General features: G+C 32.9%; 1 protein-coding gene across 4 annotated transcripts in view; it reads left to right on the top strand.

The window, feature by feature from the left end:
• Positions 1–23,969, top strand: part of RYR3 (ryanodine receptor 3) — a 249,473-nt gene that overhangs the window by 197,430 nt on the left and 28,074 nt on the right. For all 4 annotated transcript variants that reach the window (XM_075503016.1, XM_075503012.1, XM_075503015.1 and 1 more), the window contains exons 68-86: positions 594–681; positions 789–881; positions 8,641–8,811; positions 9,278–9,337; positions 10,250–10,381; positions 11,229–11,341; positions 15,273–15,369; positions 16,951–17,060; positions 17,890–17,941; positions 18,637–18,690; positions 18,964–19,063; positions 19,307–19,386; positions 19,650–19,726; positions 21,357–21,430; positions 21,673–21,690; positions 22,161–22,241; positions 22,652–22,740; positions 23,184–23,312; positions 23,689–23,793. In XM_075503016.1, the coding sequence (XP_075359131.1) occupies positions 594–681; positions 789–881; positions 8,641–8,811; positions 9,278–9,337; positions 10,250–10,381; positions 11,229–11,341; positions 15,273–15,369; positions 16,951–17,060; positions 17,890–17,941; positions 18,637–18,690; positions 18,964–19,063; positions 19,307–19,386; positions 19,650–19,726; positions 21,357–21,430; positions 21,673–21,690; positions 22,161–22,241; positions 22,652–22,740; positions 23,184–23,312; positions 23,689–23,793 (1,723 nt within the window). The remainder of the gene's footprint in view (positions 1–593; positions 682–788; positions 882–8,640; positions 8,812–9,277; positions 9,338–10,249; positions 10,382–11,228; positions 11,342–15,272; positions 15,370–16,950; positions 17,061–17,889; positions 17,942–18,636; positions 18,691–18,963; positions 19,064–19,306; positions 19,387–19,649; positions 19,727–21,356; positions 21,431–21,672; positions 21,691–22,160; positions 22,242–22,651; positions 22,741–23,183; positions 23,313–23,688; positions 23,794–23,969) is intronic.

Raw genomic sequence — 23,969 nt, 5'->3', positions numbered from 1 at the left:
TTAAAAAACACAGATTTAACTGGGCTATGGATAAATCCAACTAGAAAGATAGAGTTAATGAGCATAAGTTATAATGTAATAATTCCTTTCATGTCTGCTGTCAGATGCCCGCTTTACATATGGTCATATTAATGCATTTTAATTTAATGCATTTAATTTAATTTAATTTTAGAAATAATTTAATCGCATTTAATAGTGTTCTCTTTTGGATCAACACAAAGTTTTGATAACAAAGTTTTATTATGGGGAAAAAAAAAAACAGAAATAGAGAAATACTCGGAGAAAGAGTTTTGCTTTTCAGCCAGGTCTATTTTCTAGTCTGGTTCAGAGAATAGGCACAAAAATATGTGTTGGCACCATGGGGGGGAGGAGCAAGCAGAAATAAGTAGCCAAGAATTAGGAGTTTTGTTGGAGACTAGTTAAACTGCCATGAAAAATGGTATCTAACCACAGTCATGGAAAATTGAAGTGATTCTCATTAAATTCCAAGATTAACTATACAAATGTAACCTGATCTATTAAATAGAGATTGTTATATTCAGTTGTCTTATTTTAAATGTCTTATTTTAAATTTCTCTTGTTTTTGTAATTAGAGCCAATTGGCTAAAGAAACCAGATGCAGATTCTGATGAACTCTTTCGAATGGTAGCTGAAGTTTTTATCCTGTGGTGTAAATCACATGTAAGAGAAGATGTATACTTTTTCTTCCATTTTATTCTATCTTTAAATATAAATGTGGTACACGTGGATGAATTAAACTTCTGGTGATTTTTTTTTTTCATCTTTAGAATTTCAAAAGAGAAGAACAAAATTTTGTGATTCAGAATGAAATCAACAATTTGGCATTTTTAACAGGAGACACCAAGAGCAAAATGTCTAAAGTAAGTTAATAAAAATTTGTGGATCAGTTAAATCTTCAGCATGTGTTTAGTATGTTGTAAGAAGGCTTTGAAAATCTACTCAGGTTGCAGCTGCTGTGCTGGTAGAAGACACAAAATATAGTTTTGCTTCTTGATGATAGACATGACAACTACTATGCAAAATATAGGCTATGTACCTTAGAGTTGCTTATAAAATGTCTGCTAAGTAGTCAAAGACACGAGATTAAAATAAAGGTCTTGATTTGAAAAAGTTACACATATAAAAGAATATGGGTTGTAACACATAATATGGGTGGTTGATCTTTCAGAAAAAAAAAAGGTAGACTATTTTATAAAAGCAAGTGAAGAAACATTGGTTGCCTGATCTTTTTCTTGTGAACGTCAATCAGTATTGTTCTATCAACTTTGACGGAGGAATGCTGTCTTTGCATATACATCTTTATGCATACATATAGCGTGCCACATCCATGCTGTTCTTCTTGTTTCTTGTTAATGACCACATTCATTTCTTTTTTGCTCATTTTCAATATGACAAGATGCCGACATGATGGCTGGAAAGTACATTTGTTACCTGTATAATAGAGAAAATGCATGTTGTCAAGGTAAAAAATGCCACTTTGACATTAGGAAGATTGCCTTACTCAACTAAAGCCAGTTGAAGTCTAATTCCAAATTACTGTTGGCAAATGAAGCAAAGAACCCTCTGTTTTATTCATATTTGTAAAGTGTTTGGAGTAATGCTATTTTGAAAGTGTTCCAGAGAAGTGGTGGGGTTTATTGTTTTGTATTTCACTATATTTTGATTGTCTGTAACTTAGCTACTGTAAGTCCAACTTTAGACAATAGAGAGTCAGATAAAATGTGCCATTGAATTTCTTAATTCTCTTAAAAAACGCTTGCTTCTTTTCTATTATATTTTTTTAAGTTCTGAAACTTGGTTAAGCCAAACCCTGTTATTGGAAAGTTTACAAGCAAAAATAACAGATTTTCTGCTTGTCATTAGTACATGACTGGCACTGAACAACAATTCAAACTACATAGAGAATTCCATATTTGGAGAAAAGGAAATTTTTAATGTGTTTTCTTGTTTTCAAGATGCAGCTCCTTGAAATTGTGTGATAGAATTGAAATATTTGTATTATCCTCATTAGCGAGATGAGTAATGAGCACAGTCTAGGCTATTTGACAATCAATTGCATAATTAACAGTCTAACACGTAGCTCTGTACTTTTATCATATGGCAATCACTACACATTCATTTAATACGTATACTTCAACATTTATATGTTAGAATTGGCCTGAGGAGCCAAGAATTAGGTGTACTTTTTAAAAAAACATGATAGGTTAAAATCAGGTGATTCATATTTAATCTAAATTGTGTCTCACTGCAGTATTGATAATAGGATAATATGATATAAACTGTTAGTGTCATATTTTAGTCTGTCATGGCAGACTGACAAGACAAATCTTTACAAAATAAAGAATAGGTATCCCTCATACTCCTCTGATTTGGATAAAATCACAGGAATTTAACATCAAGAATCTGTATGACCCAAATTTGAAAGAGTTTGGTTTTGAGATTACATTTTCAAATGCTTGTTGTGTATATTTAAATATACACATATAATATGTATAAATAATTGTATAAATATATTTATACATAACAGGGTCGTAGATGCATACGTAAATGCGCTTTTCTTCATATGTATATACAGTACAGGGAGTTTATACATTTTTTTTATAGGCCTACAATTTTTTGTAAGCATATTAATATGAATTATAGCATTCAGGGACACTGTGTGTGGTTACTGCTAATATAGGAAGAAATAAAAGATTGAATTGGTCATGACTGAATATTTTATTAATATGGTACCATATCTGCAGGAGTAATTTCAGAACAGCTGATCATTTAGATAGGCATTTATTTCATGATGACTTAAATACCATAATACAATACATGAGGCATCTTTTAGAAGTGTTGTATTGGTTTTCTATATATGGTTTCTAAGCAGGAAATTGATAACATTCCGTAATATATAATGTAAGTGCTCTAAACCCAGCACATTCATTAAAGCATATATTTAGATCTGAATAATTTTTTTTAAGCCTGCATAGTTTAGAATAAACAAGAAATTCTCTAAATAACTGAATTTCAGGGTGTCTTACAAGTTTTGATATTTATATCCCCAGAGAATAATCAGTAGAGGACATTACATTAGGGAACATTATTTTTATAATTTCTTGCTTTAATACTAATGTTCAGCTTAGGAAGTAGTATGCTAACAGAATAATTAGCACTTTCCTCTTTATCACCAGTTCCTCTTTATTCACATTATTTTTAGTGGAAGCAATCATATCCAGTATTTGTCAAGCATAAGAATGTATAGACAACTGTGAATATGAACATTGGCTATTAACAGTTGGCCCAAGGCAGAACGGTTTGGGGTCTCTTCAAGAAGTAAGGCCCCATGCTGATCTCGGGCTGCTTTAGACAACTGTCTGTCTTACAACAGAGACTTATTATTTTTCCTAAGATACAAGATACTGTGATAGTACTAGTGTATAAGGTGTGATATATCATGTATGGAAGGTTCTATATCTTTACATGCTATATGCAGGAAAAAATATGCAGAGGATGAAGGATTGGGATTACATTATTCATCGGTAGCTAATGGCAGTGGTAACAAATGATTCATCATTACAATCAATAAATTAATTAAGTACCCATTGTATTTTGATTATACAATATTAACTTTGTTAATATTTTCTCAAATAAATGTATTAACAGCTGAGCAAGTTTTTTAATTTTTCTTTTCTAAAAAAATGGCAGCAGATTGCTCGGAGGGGAATGGTAAGTTAGAGAACTTTCAGTCTGAGCAGAGACTGGTAACTTAGATTGCATTGAAATAACAGATTTGTGATAGAAGGGTTGAAATGGAGAATTTAAACACATTCAACTCCGCTAATCTGTTATTTTTGAACCGTTCATAGGCTTGTTGATAAAATAGCATTTTGATTAAGATGCAATGATGTCCTATTGTGTTTTACAGTTAATTGGTATAAAAGACTAAGCATATACATTCACATGTACATAATAAATGTGTAATACATATGTGGGCAATTTTTCTGTGGAAGTTTTGGAATCTAAATGAATGTGTGGCTGGATATACAACCTCAGTTGCTAAACACTTGCATATCCTACTGAAGTTTTATTTGACTGGCCCTCATTATTAATTTTTTTTGTGTATGTTTTTAAACAGCATTTGGGTAGACCTATTATAGAATTTTGAGGCAGTCATAAAATCTAAGTTTGTATTAAAAAAAACATTGTGGTTTGTGCCCATTTGTAATATGTAATACATATTATTGGCAAATTTACAATAATTATAGGATTTCATGTTAGTATTTTCTGCGAGAATTTTAGATCCTTTCTTTGAGACTATTTCAATTGCATAGAATACGTTTCCTTTAGATATACTACAGTAAATCATGAGTGGATTACTTTTATGGTCATCTCTAATAAATGAAATATAATTAACGTCTTGTCTTTACTTGCCTTCAGTGTATATCTGCTGAGCCATGTCTGTGCAGCATCTACATATTTCAGGCAATTGAAATTTTCAATTAAAATTTGCTATTTGTCTGATCAAGGTATTGAAGATTCTAAGACGCTTAACACTTATATTTGATGATTAATCTTTCAGTCTTTCTTGAGTTGTAGCTGGTTTTCTTCACTATGTGATATAAATATAGGATATAAAAAGAGATTTTAATAATAGCTTGGCTTCAACATTTTGAGGCTAATTCAAGTATCACAAGAAAACAAGGTTACTATTAGAGCTATCACAGAAGGGGAGGCTTGTTTGTGTTTGTTTTTTTCTGTTTGTTTTTAACCAACAGTTTTCTGTAGTATTTTCCCATGCCTGGTCTTTCTTTTGAGTAACAGTTGAAATTTTTTGCTATTTTACCATAACTACACGGTTTTGTTCTTATCTTCTTAAGATTGCCTGACACAATGATAATATAGTGTTGACTATGGAATGCATGTTTATTTAAGTGTATTTATGGTATTAAGTTAATAAACAGGAAAAAAACCTGTGTACGTATGACAGTTACAGTTGAGTTTATAATAGTGTTCTCAAAATGGGTACTGCTGAGAGATATGAGCTTAAGTCAAGTTTTCTCTCAGGCTGTCTTCAAAACAGTAATGAGCTATGCAATGGGAAAATACATCTATAAATGAAATGCTACATCCTCGCAGTGTTAGGTTGATTTCCTTTTCTAAATATAACTTTTCTCAATCATATTTTGGTGGGGAAAAGAGGTAGAAAGAGCTATTTTGCTGAAAATGTGAATACTTTTCATTATTGGATTGTCCAGAGTTCCAGACACCTTCTGCTTTTAACAATATTGGGAAAAGATGCAGTAATTAGTATATTGATGTGCTTACTTACTAGATGTACTTCCTTATGTGCTGAAGCAAGAAATGGTAGCACTGAATAGCAACAGATAAATTCAGAAGTTCAATCATTTAATAAGGATTAAGCTGAATAAAAATTATTTCACTAAGATCTCATTTGATTATACACTTACAGTCTATTGTTTTAGCTACAAACTTGTAATATTTTTATTGTCCTAATAAAGCTGAGTAAGTTTATTACTAACTTGTAAAATTATCATCTTTTCATCTCTTTTACTTATGGTTTTTTCCCTTTATTTTTCTTTCATACAGGCCATGCAAGTAAAGGTACAGGTTAAAGTGCATGATGTGTCTTTGTTTTAGATTTAGAGATGATCAGGCTCCAAGCATTCTTTCCATTGATCATAGCAGTGGCGTCACAAAGTGAAGGCCCAGGTTCCACCTACTATAAATTTTCTGCGAGTTCAAGTGGCAGTATTTGACCAGAGCCGCTGAAATTCCCTTTGGCACTCCCACATGTTGCTTAATGTGAAAATGTAGTAAAGTTACCTTTTGTAATTATTTTAGATGTACATTCCGCCTCTGCTGTCTTTCTGCATTCTGATTTTTTTACTAATATATTGGAGCAGACATTGTAAAAGCAATGCCTAAGTAGAGTCATCAGAAACAGGTGTTTGGCTTATGATATTCAAGAAAAATATATGGGAGAAATGTGCTATAACCTATATCCTGTCTGAGGATGAATAGAAGATTGTATTAGAACTAATAAGTTTAAATAAGATATAGAGTTCAAATCCTACCTTTTTCCAAAATTAAAATGATCTTTACTAAAGATGTGAGGTGGGCAAAGCTTTTGAATAATCCTTGTTTCTTTTATGTATTTAATGTATTCAAAGCTTTCTTTGTCTCCAGTGAACCATAGTTCACCTTCCTTTGCGTCATTCATATTATCTTTTTAAATATGAATTTCTAACATAGATGAGTACTTTTCGACCTATGATGTGTTCTTCACTGGTGAAGCAGAATGAACAGCAAAATGGAGCATAAAACCCTTTCATCTTTCCCTTCACCCTGTGTGCTGAGAAGCACACATAATGCTGTGAAGAGTTTTTAATCAATTAAATTGGAAGCATAAGTTAAAAAGTGAGCAGTTGTGTTAAACTAATAGACCTCATTTCACGCTTTGCTATTGTCAAACTTCCCCAGGTATATAGAGTAGGATTTAATGAATGCTCTCATGATAATCTCAGAGAATTGAAGGTTTAAGGAGGGCTGGAAATACTAAAAATATTAATTCCATTATCTTAACCAGTTTTCCCTGATTTTTTTTTTTAGTATAAATGAATTCTTTCTTCTTTTTGATTGTATATTTAATTATTATGAATCTACTGGAGAATCTGTAATTCTTTTTCTGTATATATTTGTTGAAGAAATGTCCATTTGTCTGTTTAAATCCTCAGACAAATAAGATCATTACGTGCTGTTAAGTAACCAGGTTATATAATTCTTCTTGTTGAGGTCCTTTTAGCACAGTTAATTATTTAGGCAAAATATATCCAATTTTAATGCTCTTTACGTACGAAATCAAAGTGTTGTGTTTACTCATATAGGTGCATATTAGAACTGAAAGAGTCATAATTTTATTGTCATTTAGGTTTCTGTCTGTGACTCTACTTATACATTTATCAGCAGGAGTTGTGAATTCACAGAGAGCAGAATTTGATGGCAAAGGCAGAATGGATCTTCTTTTAATGTTTTAAAAATGTTCAGGTTTTAAGGTTCACCTATCTTGTTCTTACCTAGTTATTAATCTCAAATGAAAATTAAAAAAATTGGATGTGTAAAATGTCCTCAAACATAAAGATGCAGAAAAGTAAACCAGTATCTCTCCTTTTCCTTTTTTTTTAAATATATCTATTATATATTTTGTTATTCCTTATTTAAGATGCATAGTGACGCCACTGGAATACAGTAATACATTGTGGGATTTGTTTGTCTGCTGTCAAATGTAGAGTACAAATAATGTCATTATTATAGCCATTACATCACTGCTATTTCTAAGGCACTTCCAAAAGCAAAGCTTTGAGGCAAAGTACTCCCTTGCAATTGTTAGTTCCTTAAGAAAGGAAGCCACATCCATTGTGTGTTCCCTCTGACCTGCAAAATGCTCAACACCAGCTACGTACACAGAGATTCACCAGATAGAAGACAGAATTTGCCAAAATTTACCACTGAGTAGAATATGTATGGCTGCCTTTTCTTCTTCCAGTGATTACTGTGATGATAGTGTGGTAATAATTGGTAAATAATGAATTGCAATGGATTCTGCTGTATCCTTATGTGGAACTACACAAAGTATTATAAAAACAGTAGTCAGTAAAACTTAATTGACAGAGGGAAAAGGATGTGGAGGGTTAAATGCAAGCATTTGCCATTTTGTAGTGTTGTATAAGCCTGGAGGCCTAGTCCTGAAATCTTATCTTAGGCAAAACTCCCTTGAGTGTAGTAGGAGTTTAATCTGGGTACAGAATTCAGAACTGGGCTATTTTTATGTTGTTGTTGTTTACCATATGTTCATTAAATATATGGGCGTGTTCTAAAGATTTTGGTTTGCTGTCTCATAAATGAAAAGTTGTGTGTGAAATATTTTTGTACAGTGTCTGTTGTAAGAAGATAGGGCAGATGTTATTCTGTTGTGCTGTTTACTTCTCTGTCTCTTTTGTTTTCCTTTTTCTCATGGTCTCCAAAGATGCAAAAGACTTAATTTTTCATCCCAGAGTTACTTATATTAGCCAAAGCCAAAGGGCAGTGCTTTTCCCAGAGGCACTAATTCATTGGCATTTTGTTGTGTTGAATCAAAGCCTTTTTTGATACTGGTATTTTTCAGTTGAGACAAATCAGACAATATTCATTCATTCAAACCCTGGATAACTATATGTAAGTTTCTAACAAAAATGTAAACATCCTGAATTTGTCTCTGTAACATTGAGAACTAATAGTGTCCCCTGAGACTGACTCAGCTTTTGATTTTAGGGTTGTTTCTGATTTGAGAGGTAAGATCCAGAAAAGATAGTTAGATTCATATGTATGAATGCACGCAAAAGTATGTTACTGCTATTAAAATATTACTGTTATTGCAATTTCTGCATTGGCGCACACCAAAAGTATTCCTTTACATTTCCCGCTCAAGACTGTACACCCTTCCTCTAATGCAGCATTTCTAATTAATTGTACTACATCAGGAACATAGTTTCCTTGGACCATTAGGGGAAGAGCGTGTTGGAAAAGCATGTGATCAGAGAATTACAGTCATTTACTTTTCTATTTTTTTAATTATAGTCTGGAGGACAAGATCAAGAGAGAAAGAAATCAAAACGTAGAGGGGATTTGTACTCCATACAAACATCCTTGATTGTAGCTGCACTTAAAAAGATGCTTCCTATTGGTTTGAATATGTGCACTCCTGGAGATCAAGAGCTCATCTCTTTGGCTAAGACTAGATACAGCCATGTAAGTGTAGACTTCGTAATAGTTTTTAATGCAAAATAAGCAGGACTTTATAAACTGAACTTGGAGGCATAGATATCTAAGCAGTCAATATAATTAAATATATCAATGTACTGTAAACAATTATAGCTGCTAATTGTGCTTTCACAAGAAAAAGTGGTGTGTATAGACAGCTCCCATTGTTTCCATGTCATTTTCCATTTCTATACAGTGTACATTTTTACATAAGCATATTCATTTGGACCAAATACTGAAATACCATTAGTTAGCTTTAATTCTCTTCAAAGTTTAATTGTTGTTTCATGGTCAAAATTAAAGAAAGCCTTTGTCCTATCCCCTTCTGGTAACTTATGTGCTTCGAAAACAAGAGGCTAAGTTTCAATGTTAAAATAATAGCTGTTCTGTGTTGTACATGTTCTTATGAGATGAATCATAATCTGAATTGAAAAATACTTCTACCTTTCTACAGAGGGACACTGATGATGAAGTCAAAGAACATTTACGTAACAACTTACATTTGCAGGAAAAGGTAATATGAAAAAATCTGTCTTAAAAACACTGATGTGCACTTTTAAAACACAGAAGTCACAACTGTTTTGTTTATCATGATACATAAAAAAAAAACCAAAAAAAGAGAATGTGAAAGCTATTAGAAAAATTGCCATTTTAACATTTTTCTTCATAATTTTTTCATGACAATAATTAGTTTATTTGTAGCTTTGGCTGGTATTTTCAAGTTTCAGGAAGTCCTATAGAATGGGACAAGTGTAAAGAATTAAGATATTTGTAGTTTTAAGGCTATAATAATCTATATTATATATAATACATAATATAGATCTAATAATTTATAAATAAATAATTGAGATCATTGCCTACAGTCTTTGAATATAATAGGAGTAACTCATTTATCTGTCATAGCAGATGACTGTCTGGTTGCTATAAATTTGTGGTTACATAAATTTAAATTGGACACACTAAGTAATTCTAATGCGTTTTTTCTATTTCTGTCTTGCAAAAAAACCCAAAACTTTTGGCTGTAACTCTTCACCTACTGAAATTCCATCTGTCTTTTATAGATGCCATAAAACAGCTTTCCACTGTCGGTACAGAAGTCCTGCAAGGAGTTAAACTCAATCCCAGTACTAAATGTGCTTCCTTATTTTTAATGCAGTTAAATGGGATACAGAAGTCCCAGGGTGCTTTATTTGGTTTAATGAAATAAAAATACAAAACCTTGCTTAAGAATTGAGTTCAGTTACCCAACAGTATACAGAATCTAATGCCATTTTTCTAGGCAGCTAGCAGACGTTAATTTTGACTAAAAGGGGACAGATGAAGTGGGAGTATCTATAACATTTTTTATTATACTATGAGAATAAGAGTGGTGGTAGTCAGATTCAGTATCTTCATTCAGCATCTTTTGTATGAAATATGTTTTTAGTCTGATGACCCAGCTGTGAAATGGCAGTTAAATCTGTACAAAGACATTTTGAAGAGTGATGAACCTACTGACCCTGAAAGAAATGTGGAACGTGTACAGAGGATATCAGCTGCTCTATATCATCTGGAACAGGTAAAAAGTTAAATGTCTATACTGTGTTTGTTTTAAAGTAGCATGAAGTTTTTTCCTTGTAGAGATTAGTTCAACTTCAGTGAGTGTCCTTATTAAAGTTTCCAGATAAAAATTATTTTTGCGCATGAGCACACACATGCACATACAGATGTGTATATATGCAAAGTTTTTAATGTAATCTGTTGAAGTGCCTCAATTTAGCTTCAGGGAAAACTCGGGATGTATTTGCCGCTGCAAAACTTTGTGACCAGTCGCAAGAAGTATAGTGTACAAATCATCACCTTTCAGTAGCTGAAAACTCTGTAATTTTAGGAAGAGATGTTTGCATGTACACTTATTTTTAATACTGGTTTTAGTCCGTCTCCTATTTCTGCACCTGAGGATGCTGTAGCAACTTTCGAATTGGTTGCCTGTTCATTCAAATGGTACAATTTAAATACAAAAAGGCATTTGTACTCTTCCCACATGAAGTTAATCCATTTCATTCACAAGTGATATAGCACAGAAATTTGTTCACATGAACAATTGAATATGAATAGCTAGAAACAGACAAAATAACCATTTTGGAATTTTACCAAAGAGTCCCACACATGAGATACTCTGGCATCTTGAGCTTTTCGGTATAAACTGAGAGGTACTATATATAAGGCCTCCAGTATTTTTTTCTTATTAATTTAAAAACAAAAAAACCAAAATAAAATGCCAAAAGAACATTTTTTTTCAGATGATGGGGAGAGTTTGTAACATTTTCTGATTTGCTAACTACATTAACCACTAGCTAAAAAGAAAATTTTGAATAAAAGTTGAAGAGTTTCCATTGTATGTACTAGAAGATATTTTCCCATAGGTTGAACAACCACTGAGATCAAAGAAAGCTGTTTGGCACAAACTCCTGTCAAAACAACGCAAAAGGGCTGTTGTTGCGTGTTTCAGAATGGCACCATTATACAACCTGCCGAGGTAAATGGTTTAAAGGTTTATTTTTTTGTAACTTTTGTTTACATTTCTGACTGCAAATACTGCTTGTGTGTATACCTACAAGTTTGTTGATTCTAAGGCCTATGTAATTTTGTTTAAGAGACAAAAGAGTCGGTTAGTTATCAGCTAATTCCTCACAGTAGCAAAATACTTGTCTCATGACAAATAACCAGAGGGGGAAAAGACCATAGGAATTACACTGCTTCAAAACCAAAATGCTTCATTTTTGTCAGCTGTTACTCTGTATAGTGCCTCAATTTATCTGTGAAAATTGTGAAGATGTTGCTGTTTCTGTCCCTTTTTTGCCTCTGATTGGTTGCTCTTTTCACTCTTTATTCTCCTGTGTTTGTATTCTTTTCTCTTTTTTAACTTTGTATGGCTGTTCCTCTCCTATTGCATGAACGCTTCATGCTCTTTAGCTTGTCTGAGGCAATCTTTAGCTACTACATGAGAATGTTATATGCATTAAAGTGGCTATTGGGGCAGAGCAGTGCAGAATGATATTTTGGACTTTGTTGCTCTGCTTCTTACTCCAGTTGAATGTAGATACCACAAAGTCCAAGATAAAGTGCATCCTGTGCCTGGATCCATCTACTGCTTTAAACAGAATATTAAGACCATGCGGCATTGGGGTAATTTCCTTTACCCTGTTCCTTCTCAACAAGTCTGCTTTTTATTCAGATACAGCCTAAGCACATCTTTAATTAAGTTTGCTTCTCACCTTCTTCTGCACTTTTTCACCTTTCATGTTTAATATTTTTGTTCAAAGATTGTTTGCAAAGTATTTAACAGAAGAGTTGCATTCCGTTTTTAAGTGGCTTTATTAAAGCCAATCTACATGCTTGATGTTGGCTAAAGGTCTGTAGCTGTGCCATTAACATATTGGAAGAATATTAGATTTGCACAAGACAAATAAAAAGCCAGTTATACTGTAAAAAGCACACATCTTTCCTTTACAAAAAGCAGTAGTTCTAGACTATAATAACGTCTCTAAGTTGTCACGCTACCACCAGGCAATCTTTAAAGAACCAGAGAAATGAAAAGGTTTAAGTACAACGTAAGAACAAACTGGCTAGTGTCAACCATTTCATCTTCAAGAATTGTGTTTGGAAAAACAAGAGGAAGTGGTATGAAGATCACCTATTTCAGTATAACATTTTTGTGAGCATGGTTTGGTTTTTTTACAACTATATTCTGGATTTATAAATTCTTTAAATGTTTGGAATATATATGAGTACCCAAATGATAAAAATTGTTCATCTTATTTTTACCTTTAAAAAAAACACTTTTATTTATTATTTTTGAGGTTGATGGAACACTTGCCAAGGGGCAAAATGGGTTATGAATCTGTATTTTCATTTTCAAGAAAATATGGAGTAATACTCATTGAAGTAGAACACTTACATTATCTGTAATTTTCGTTAAAAACTTTTCTGTGTTAAAAAGATTGAGGTTGGTTCTTCTCAAACTTTATGGTAGATTTTGTGGTGGAGTTTACTCCTAATTTAAATTTGAATGTGAGGCAAATCTGTCCAGTTGTTTCATCTTGTAGATTCTAAAAATGAACTGTCATAAAACTATTTTAGCCAATTAATTGTGGTGTCTGCACTTCAAAACAGGCAAGACTGAAAAAACACTTTGGACTTAGAATCATAAAATCATAGCAGGGTTTGGGTTGGAAGGGACCTTTAAAGGTCGTCTGGTCCAATCCCCCTGCAATGAGCAGGGACTTCTAGGTATATTGCTCAATTGATAGGTGCAGAACAAAGTTTTAAAATTCATTAGTTTATAGACACATGTTTTTTCTAGATAAATCATAGGATTCTGACAGGAAAATAAGGCTATCACACTATTATGCACCTGTAACTATCTCCGTCATTTAAATTGCTTGTGTTGTTAAGACATCTCTGACCCTAGGGAGATTATTTCAAGTGGGGTATGATTAGTTCTAGGAGCTGTGTAAATCCCTTTGAACCAGAGTTTCAAATGCAGCTCTCCTTATCTTGTATATTTCCTCATTTTAGTTGCAGCTTTATCTTGGGAGTGTTAGTTTTAAATTTGATGTTAGAATCAATTAATTTAAAGGGCAGTAAGCAAACATTATGGTGGTACCCTTTCATTTATCCTAGAAAAGATTAATATCTTCAGTGAATAATGAGCTCTTCCTTTTGAAAATTTTCTGGAGATTTAGGTGGCTTTCAATATAATTTAATGTTAATCTCATGCTTTAATCTAACTTTCTTCAAAATACATTCTTATATATATATATCAGTTTTTAGAAATTCCAGTAAGATATTTCAGAAATTGAAATGTCTATTGATGTGCAGGTGTTTGTTAAATCACAGAAAAATTACTTAATTTCTACTGTAAATATTCCAAGTACTCCCTTTTCTGAGAAGTGCCTGGAGATACAAAAGAAATAGTTGTATTTTAAAATATTTTTATTTTTAAAGGAAAAAAAAAGCAGTTAAGTTAGGAAATACTAATTCTTCATGTTCTGTGTTTAATGAATGTACATGGCTTTGAAAAAGTGTCTTATGTGATAAATGTTTTCTCTGAGATGTGTGTATTTGATGTTTTAAGAAAATTTATTTGTAAAAAAATATGTCTTATTGTCTGTCACCTGTATATGCACATAGATACAGCAAAATTGTACATGGCAATTCTTCATACACAGTTTACAAATACATTCTTTCTGACTACGTTATTGAATTTAACTTGTGCCTTTCTTCAATGAAAACCTATATGCTTTTCTTCAGACACAAAATTAGCAATTTCTTCCTGAGCACCTTTCAACGTGTTTGGCTGGAAAAAGTACATGAAAAAACTCAGTATGACAGGCTTATACTCAAGTTAACGGTAATGTAACTTGTGGAGAGCCTCTTCCTTATGCACACACTTATTCCTTCCCAGCCATGATTTGATGTTATCATAAAACATGAATTTGTACAATTTTCAGAGGGGATTCTGATTGGTCAGTTTTTGAAATTTGGTAATAAAATGGCACCGGTGCCAACAGGAGAGCCTAGAAGGTTGGCTTAATAGCTACTCCATTAGAAAACATGTGCACGGTGTATTTATACAAGTCATAGTATACACAGCCAATTTGTATAGCTTTTGTTAGTGGTGCAGGATAAAAGTAAATGAAAATGAACCTCATGTAGTGCACCTCAAAACAAATTTTTCCCCCAAATGTAATGTAAAGATGGAATGGTTTGGCCATTATTATGTGTAGTCTTATTGCCATGAGTTGTATTTTCTGTGGAAACTTAAATTAATGAATACTCTATAGTAGTAATTAATATGCCTAAGAGTTTTCTAAAATTGGTCATTTTCTAGAGCAGGTTTTGTGTATTTCTAATCCAGCTTCTTTGGGGACACATTAATACTGCCCTGATTTGGAACTGAAAGAAAAGAAGCTGAGGTTAGGCTTCTCTGTGTGGAAGATGGCAATGATTGTCTGCAGATAACATACTGGAAAGCACTTGACAATTGTTTTGGTGTTGATGGCCAACTTCTGCTTGTCTCAATGTCCTAAATCTAGGAAACTAGATTTACATCTCATAGGTGTAAATCCCACCCACTCATTCTCAGTCTGTTCAAGTGTGTATTTTTCCCATGCTTCCATTAAGGTTCCAGTCCTGCAGTTTCACATATGTGTATTAGCACTGCCAAAGCCTTCAAAACAAAAAGTAATGTATACATATGTGTGTAAAAAAAAAAAAAATAGTAAGAATGTTCAAAAGTACATGCAGATTTGTCACTGAATGTTAGTTATGTTTTGCATTTTGTTTCACTGACCAATCAGAGGATCAGAATTGTACAAATACGTATCCTTACTAATCATTAACCACCTGAGCTGTAATACTATGTTCCGTTACCCCTCTTGATCTCACTTTCACAACCCCCCCAGGCACCGTTCTATTAACCTCTTCCTCCATGGCTATCAGAACTATTGGATAGAAACAGAGGAATATTCATTTGAGGAGAAACTAGTTCAGGATTTGGCTGTAAGTACTGACATAATTGGGCGTATTTTTCAGTGCCCACTTTAGTGTATATTTTATTTATCTATTATAACCTATATTTAATTTTTGTGTACTGTATGCGTATGCATAAACTTATAAAATATTAATCCTTATGCTTCAGGGCATAAGGTCATTTTCTGCTGTGGTCAAAAAGAGATTCGTCCTGTGATGCACACTGAAGTGCATTAAGGTGGTTATGCCTTCAGACGAACTATGTGATACTAATTCTTGGGAAGAGAAATGGATTAGATAAACTGTCAGACTATTTTTGTCATTATGGTAATTCCTATGTTCCTATATTTTATTTACTGTTTTGTTAAAGCTTGACACAATTGATCCTTTTCCCCTTTTTAAAATTTTTGTTGATGCATAATATTTAATTTTAACATTTTCAGCTTTGATACAAATTAATTTTGCTGTTTTCTTGTTGATACATCATAAGGAGAAGTAAATATATGCAGCCATATTCAGCAAAAATTTAGTTTACATGTGTACTCGATAAAAGTGTTTGGTAAACTTCAGTATTTTGTCACTGAATATTGATTCAGAAAGACTACTGCTTTTTCTCTTCCCTCTCTGTAGTTAGTTCGTCCAAAATACTTCCAAGGGGCATATCTCCATAGTGTCTAAACACCATGAAAATGAATATATAGCTTCATGGATCACATGAAGATGTATCAGGAGATGCTTCAGTATTAGCAAAAGCAGTCATGTTGTGCTTTTTAAAGACCCACTGGTATAGAAGGTTGTATGATTTTTCAAAATTACAGCTAATATATTCTTCTCATACTCTGGACAATTGTATGGTCACAGTCTTTGTTTGACTTTGTCGCTTCTTTCTAAAGGAAGGAATGAGGCCATTAATCAAAACAGTGATTACAATTCTTTCAGATTTACTAGAGAAGTGAATTGAACTTCCATAATTACAATTATTACTATAATTACAATAATTCTACAATTACAAACCCTACAGAGGGGTGATAACACAAGTAAGGTAAAGGTGGCATGCTGCTCTTTTGCCAGTGCTGGCTGTGTTATATTTCAAACTGCCAAAAAATGTTTGAAGTTGACAATAAAAGCAGTCCTTACATTTGTTGAATCAAGGTTACCTAGAAATGATATATGAAAGTATTGTAGCAAACAGTAGTCTGAATAAGATGTATCTGATAATGTCATTAAAAATAGTCCCATTTACCAATAATTCTCCTGCTAAATAATTGAGCTGGGACTTTCTTTCAATTCTGGCCCACTGGAAACACGTAATTTCTGCTGAATAAGGCTTTCCTAAGATTTTCGCTGTTTCATTCTCAATACCTTGCAAATGAGAAACTTCTAATCTTACTATCAAATATGAATAACAATCAGATACTCTAACTCCTTCTGAGTCATACAGGCACATAATGTTGCAGGTTATGCTGTAAGCTGCTGAATAAGATGAATACTGGAAGTTAATACAAATTGGACAGAATAAAATTACTGAAATCCTTTCCTAAGCTTAATTACTAATTTTTTTTCTTACTCGTGAAGCTTAATTTGTATATTCTGATATAAATCTTGAGACAGACACCTCCAAAAAAAGATGAAGAGGAAGAGGAAGAGACCGAGAAAAAACAGCCTGATCCACTTCATCAGATTATCCTCTATTTTAGTCGCAGTGCTCTCACAGAGAGAAGGTAAAAAGAGCTGTGTTGAAAAGCACATTGAGTAAAAGCACACAGTAATTGAATTTCTAATAACATTAAGGAAGTGATTTAACACAACTGCAGTTCATTATTGTGCATGGTGAATACTTTTTTGCCTCTCAGTTTCATTACAGTTTTCATGTATTTCAACTTGGTATAACCTTTATATTGAGACAAATATTGACTATTTTTGACATTTTAAAAGCTCGGTAAACACCCAATACAGAAATAACTGAGTATGAATTCTCATAGAAATGTAAAGTCTACAGGAACTGCTGGTTCATTCAGAGTACCCTCCCCTGGCCTCTGCTGGTAATAGATGTGTGTTCTTGTTGTTGGTATTCGTTACATTTTTTTCGGTATGTCAGAAAATGTTTCACTGATGATTAGCATGAATCTCTTTCAGTGCCAGTTTCTGTTTTGAATTTAGACTGTTGATTAGAATATGTATTCTGTGTGAGTAGAGTACTCCAATGCTTCATATACTTTTTCTGTATGACTAACGTAATCTTGCCATCTGACAGTTATAATTATTCTTATATCTCCATAATACGTTTCTGCACCTGCAACAGTGATCCTTACTTATCCAACATGACTAAGTTGGATGTCCAAATATACCTCTAAATTGTTTAATTAAAAAGTTACAGAGACTTGGTTTGAGATAAGAAAATACATTTATAATACGATTTTCAAGTAGATATGTGTATCTACTTTAATAAAATACCTTTTAATAAAAATGGTATTTAAATATTAGTAGGAGTATGACATCTTTTTATTACTACATCCTAAAATAATTTTAAATATTTTTTACTTTTTATAGCAAACTAGAAGATGATCCTTTATATATTGCGTATTCTGCCATGATGGCAAAGGTAAATATATCATTTCAAGCTCCATCCCTCAGGTACTTCCCATTAATTTTAGATGCTTTTTAAACCTTTTGCTTCTGTTGCTTACATGGACTGCTCAATACTAGTGATTTCTGTCTTTTTAATGAAGCAAATGCTGTTCAGAGATATATATACACACAATGAGAAATTTCCTGCATTAAAATAATATTATAAAATTCCAGTAGGTGCAATCCTGTTGGTATTACTTGGCACTTTGTTTTGTACAGGATTAACTCATGAGCAGTCTTAACATGTTAGTTATCTTTATTCTTTGGGTAATTATTTTGGAGTTAATATCTGAAGTCTGCCAAAAATAAGTTGACAATCAGTTTTTGCAACATACTGATTACAGCTGGCACATGTGTGGAGAGTTTGACTGTAAAGATAAATATTATGGATGTAAATGGAGATATGACACAAGAACACATAGCCTGCAGTTACAGGGTATGTATGTAGTTGGATGAATACCCCGAAGTACTCATACATTAGGGAATATCAGCTTCTCAGTGTGGATGAGCAAAAATATTTACGATTACAGGGATACAAATCTTCTTAATGCCTTTAATGATTACTTGAAAAAATTTCTGCGGTCATTTTTGTAGAAATACTATAGTAAAAATAGGCGTTATGTTTCATAATAAGCAAAATCTTGTGATTTCCCTTTCTAACATAAAAAGAGCTGTCAGGAAGAAGAAGAAGAGGAAGAAGAAGAAAAAGAAAAGACATTTGAGGTGAGAGTTTAAATATTTCTTTCTCATCGCCTAATGTACAAGTATTTTAAATATGTCTGCTAGAATAAATGCAAGAATAACACAGTGTGTATCGAGCTGGTTTACTAGGTTATTCATTTAAAAGAAAGACAGTGTGTTCTGAAGTTTTGGAATCAAACAATCCATGGATTATGGCAGCAGATGGCCTTCAACAACTTCAGTTTTCTCATCTTCCTATTTTTCCTGAGTCAATTCCAGTCTGTATTCTGTTCTCATTTTTGTTCCCAAACCCAGGAGAAAGAAATGGAAAAACAGAGAACTCTCTATCAGCAAGCTCGCTTACATGATCGTGGAGCTGCTGAGATGGTCCTTCAGATGATTAGTGCAAGCAAAGGTAATGTTCTGTGAAGTATTGAAAGTATAAATGATATACATGTCATATGTATAATGCTATACATACATATAGTGTATTATGTCATTATATCTATGATATGTATATCATATACAACTTGCATATGGTATATAATGAGGCAAAATAAATGTCAGTTACAACTATACTAGTAAAATTTCCAGACTGCTTTTCTGATTGAATAGTTCATAATTGCAAGTTTTAATGACTGTACCATTGTTTTGACAGGTCATACAGGACCGACGGTTGTTGAAACACTAAAACTTGGTATTGCTATTCTAAATGGTGGGAATACCATTGTTCAACAGGTAATTCTTTTCTAACTACTGTGAGTCTTGCTTGTATAAAGGAGGCAAGTAATTTTGAGAATTTTAGTGTTCTGTCGTGTTTTTATTTTAGTGCATTTAATTTTAAGGTAAACAGTGAAGAAATATCAGGGTATTTTTGGTACAATAACAATGATATTATTGCTTGCCAGTGATTTGCTTTTCGAATGGTAATTCACAGAGTTGTTAATTCATATAATTTTAATATAGATTTTTTTTTTTTCCCCAAAATGTATATCCTCTAGAAAATGCTAGACTACCTGAAGGAGAAAAAGGATGCTGGATTTTTTCAAAGTCTCTCTGGCTTGATGCAGTCCTGCAGGTAAAAGCATAAATTGTATTATTATAGTTTCAGTTTTATTCAGGTTGGTGGCTTATTGCTCAGTGCAGGTGGATTTGTTAGATTTAAATTACAGGAGTCACAGACTGTAGAACTCTTGTGGGAAATTTTTGTGAATCAGAGGAATAGCATGTTACTCTTTTAGAGTATTCTTCCAAAGGAGAAAATAAAGCAAAGACTGTGTATGTCTTTGAAGGCTTAGTTTGGAAAGACAGAAAACTAAAGTGTAATGGCTCCTTCACTGGTCCCAGATCCCTCAAGTTTTCTGTCTGAGTGGTTCTAAGGAAGGAGAAAAGCAATCACTGAAGGAGAGACAGGCCAGTGGAGCTTTACTAAGCTTTCAGTTTCTGCACATCTCTGACAAGTTACATAAGCTCTGTCTCTTCATCTGAATCCTCTGCATATGTATCAGGTTTGTTAGAGATGGCATGTGGCCGGTGAGATTATAGTAGTCCATTCCCTTGATAAACCAGAAGTTCAAATTAGTTAAGGTAAAGGACTCCCATAAAGAAGGTGGAAAACTGTTGGTGTTTCTGATTACTCTTACTGTAGACAACCTCCTTTTCTCAGCCTTTTAAAGCAACAGAAGGGTTCTGAAGGAGCAGATTGGGAATTAGAAGTGGAGAAGCTGTATGAAGACAGGAAAAAATGTGGAAAGAATGGTGACCTGCACTCCAGAAGTTATCGCTGAGTAGTTGCAGCCTAATTAAATAACATCTATTTATGTAGAACAATTTAGCAAGGACTTGCTCAAACAGGACCTGCAGTGATGATATTACCAATTGTCTATGCATATCGTTCAGGACTTCATTAAAAACGGTTTTGATAAAATGACTTGAACACTGACAAGAGAATGAAAATGATGCTTTAAAAAATGCTTTTGGTTTTAATGATGTCACTAGATAGTAGAATATGTGACTGCATTGCTGTTTAACTGAAAAAAAATTAGCTAATCATAGAATTATATTTGGACTGTTTGAATGAAAGTATTCTGCCTGGGTGGTGAGAAGAATCATCTCCTGTTGCATGTGCTGGACTATGCCAAGTTAGCAAAAGAAGACTCAGATATCAGTGTATTTTGACCTTGGAAGACATGGAATCTCTGATTCCATATATGTCTTCCAAATATGGAATCAGACATTCCATATATCTTCTGAATAACATAATAATGCACAATATATACCATAACAATGTAATAGAAATAATAGTGATAACTTAGTGGAAAACAGGGTGACTGAGAAATAACTGCAGTAATGTCCTTTTGGCAGCCAGGTTTAAGTCAATATAAAGAGTAATATTTCAGGTTCCTTTTCCACTTTTCATTTATACATGAAACCATGAACGACGTTACTGGAAGTGAAGTTAGGTAAGTGGTGAGACCTGACCTGAGACTCACTTATTTTCAGAAATGGACACTTGACCCTTATTTTCATCCCAAGCTCTTTTATTTAATATTCATATTAAGCTGAATATGAGGCAATGCATGTCACAGTGGGTCAAGACTAGTTGTTGAAGGCCTCCAGATTTCCTAGAAGAAAATAATTTTCCATTGTGTACTATAGACTATAGTACTTTTTCCTGTTTGTTTGTTTGTTTTTTTTTTCAATATAAGTGTTCTTGACTTGAATGCATTTGAGAGACAAAATAAAGCAGAAGGACTGGGAATGGTTACTGAAGAAGGAACTCGTAAGTAGAATGAAATTGATTCCAGTAATACTTAAAACATTATTTGTGCTTCCTTCTTTAACTAGAACTGTTATTTACTGTGGCTTGGAGTTTCTGTTGAGAAACTTACTATAAGTAATTCTAGGCTTTGAGTTCTGAATATGCTTTATATTTACAAAATCTTTAGCAATAATTTTGAAGAAAAACACTGTAACTTCCAATATTCTTATCTTGTATTCTTGTTATTTTTCTTTGATCCACAGTCATCGTTCGTGAGCGTGGTATGTTTGGGTTTACAGTTTTCGATACTATTGTTGCAAAATTGTGTTGCAAATATAGAGAGAAATCTTTCATTGCATCTTCCCAGATATCTTTAGGTTTAGCTTTGTGGTCTGCAGCAGGTTGTGTGTTCAGCTTGGATAAACGGTTTGATGCTTATTAAAGAAGTGTCATTCATATTTAAGGCATGATTTCAGTTATGACTAACCATTTACTTATTAGATATATATCCTGTTGCGCTTTTTTTTTTTTAACCATGGATGCATTGGAGCGCTAAATATTTTGGCTTTGCTTTTTCTGTCTCAGTTTTTCTTTTCATTGTTATCAGTCTGTTTCTTTTAAATCGTTTTAATGCTTTTATAATACTGTTTTTTATTAGAATTCCAGTTTTAAAGGTTGCTGTAAGATTATGTGTTCTGCATACTTAATCATAACAGTTGTCACATAATCATTGTATTTATATATTTTAAAGGTGAAAAAGTGTTGCAGCATGATGAATTTACTCGAGATCTATTTAGATTTTTACAACTGCTCTGTGAGGGGCATAACAATGGTAAGTGAACTGAATTAATTTTCGGGAAAATGTGTGATGAGTTTGTTCTTAAACAGAGTTGAACAGAACCAATTCTAATGGGTTTTTTCCTCTCATTCATTTAGTTTTCTGAGGGGAAACTGGCATGCCAACAATTTGAATTGCAGAGTTCAATTTGAATTTTTAAGTCTTAATGTAATTTCAGTTTTTATGCCAATCGTTAATAGTAAAGCCTATTGCAAGTCATGTGGATAACAATTCTTCAGTTGTATTTACATGGTGCTCTACTGTAGTTCAGTTTCCACCACAGAAGCATCTGTACCCAACAAGGTACTTAAAAAGAATGTATCCTCCATGTCTCCATGTACAAATAACCTTGTATTTTTTATTTCTATATACACTAACCAAGCACAAATCACTTCTTGTTTCAGATTTTCAAAATTACCTACGTACTCAGATGGGCAACACCACAACAGTGAATATTATCATTAGTACAGTTGACTATCTCTTGCGTCTTCAGGTGAGGAAAAAACAGAAGAAAATGGAGTATAAGATATTTGCCTTTCCTTCATTTTTATAAATTCACATTTTACTGGAACCAAATGTGAAAATCCTCTCTTCAAGGTTATCTAAAATAACGAATTCTGATTTAATTTATTTCATCTCTTCTTTCTTTTTAAAATAGATGACCTTTCAGACTTCTGTGTGAAACCAGATTTTCGTTCATTGTTCACTTCTGCAGGGAGCATAGATAAAAATGCAAAAAGTTATTGTCACGAGAAATAGATTTACACAGAAATACTAAATTTCATCTGCTGATGATTCAACTTTTGGTGATACAAATGCAGGCAGTAAATACTGCATACAGAATCCAAAATTAGAAAACGTTGGTTTTTATAACATTGTTTAACATTGTTAAACAAATGTTGTATAACATTTATAACATTGGGTTTTTTTTCTTAGGAATCAATCAGTGACTTCTATTGGTACTATTCAGGAAAGGATGTCATTGATGAATCAGGACAACGTAACTTCTCTAAAGCTTTGGCTGTCACCAAACAAATATTCAATTCCCTTACAGAATATATCCAGGTAAACAAAATATTTTGCTCAAGGTAGTAACAGTGAAGTTCTATGATTACATGGCCTGATGATGTCCTCTCATAAATTTGCAAGTACTCTGGTTTTATTTTTCTTAATTTTGATGAAGTTACGTGGAATCACTGACCCAGTGTAAAGTTAATACTAAAACATGTGAATGGCTGCATATTTAACATGATACGATCTATTATTTATACACTAGATGCTGAAGAGACCTCAGGAAGCTTTCTCATGTAGCTTCATGGAAGCCTGAAGTTTCTTTTTTTTATTTTTTCAGGGAGAAATCTTAGGAAAGCAAATTGTTTTGTTTGTTTTGTTTTATTCTATTTTATATAAATAAAAATTGTGTTTTTCTTAATTTTTTTAGGGCCCTTGCATAGGTAATCAACAGAGTCTGGCTCATAGTAGGCTGTGGGATGCAGTTGTTGGCTTTCTTCATGTCTTTGCCAATATGCAGATGAAACTTTCACAGGTATTTTCAGTAGTCAAGTAATCCTTCTTTGCATATGTTTATAAATTATAGTCAAGTGAATGTTGAAAGCTGTAAAGCAGTTAATGTGCTGATACTCATTGGTTGTGTTATTGTAATGCTTATATTATTATTAATATTTATTAATTAATTTATTAATATTATTTAATTATATTACT

This window comes from Mycteria americana, chromosome 5, assembly GCF_035582795.1.
Source record: "Mycteria americana isolate JAX WOST 10 ecotype Jacksonville Zoo and Gardens chromosome 5, USCA_MyAme_1.0, whole genome shotgun sequence".
Classification (NCBI taxonomy): Eukaryota; Metazoa; Chordata; class Aves; order Ciconiiformes; family Ciconiidae; genus Mycteria; species Mycteria americana.
Note: the sequence above shows the minus strand (reverse complement) of the source record. Positions and strands in the feature narration are given on the sequence as shown.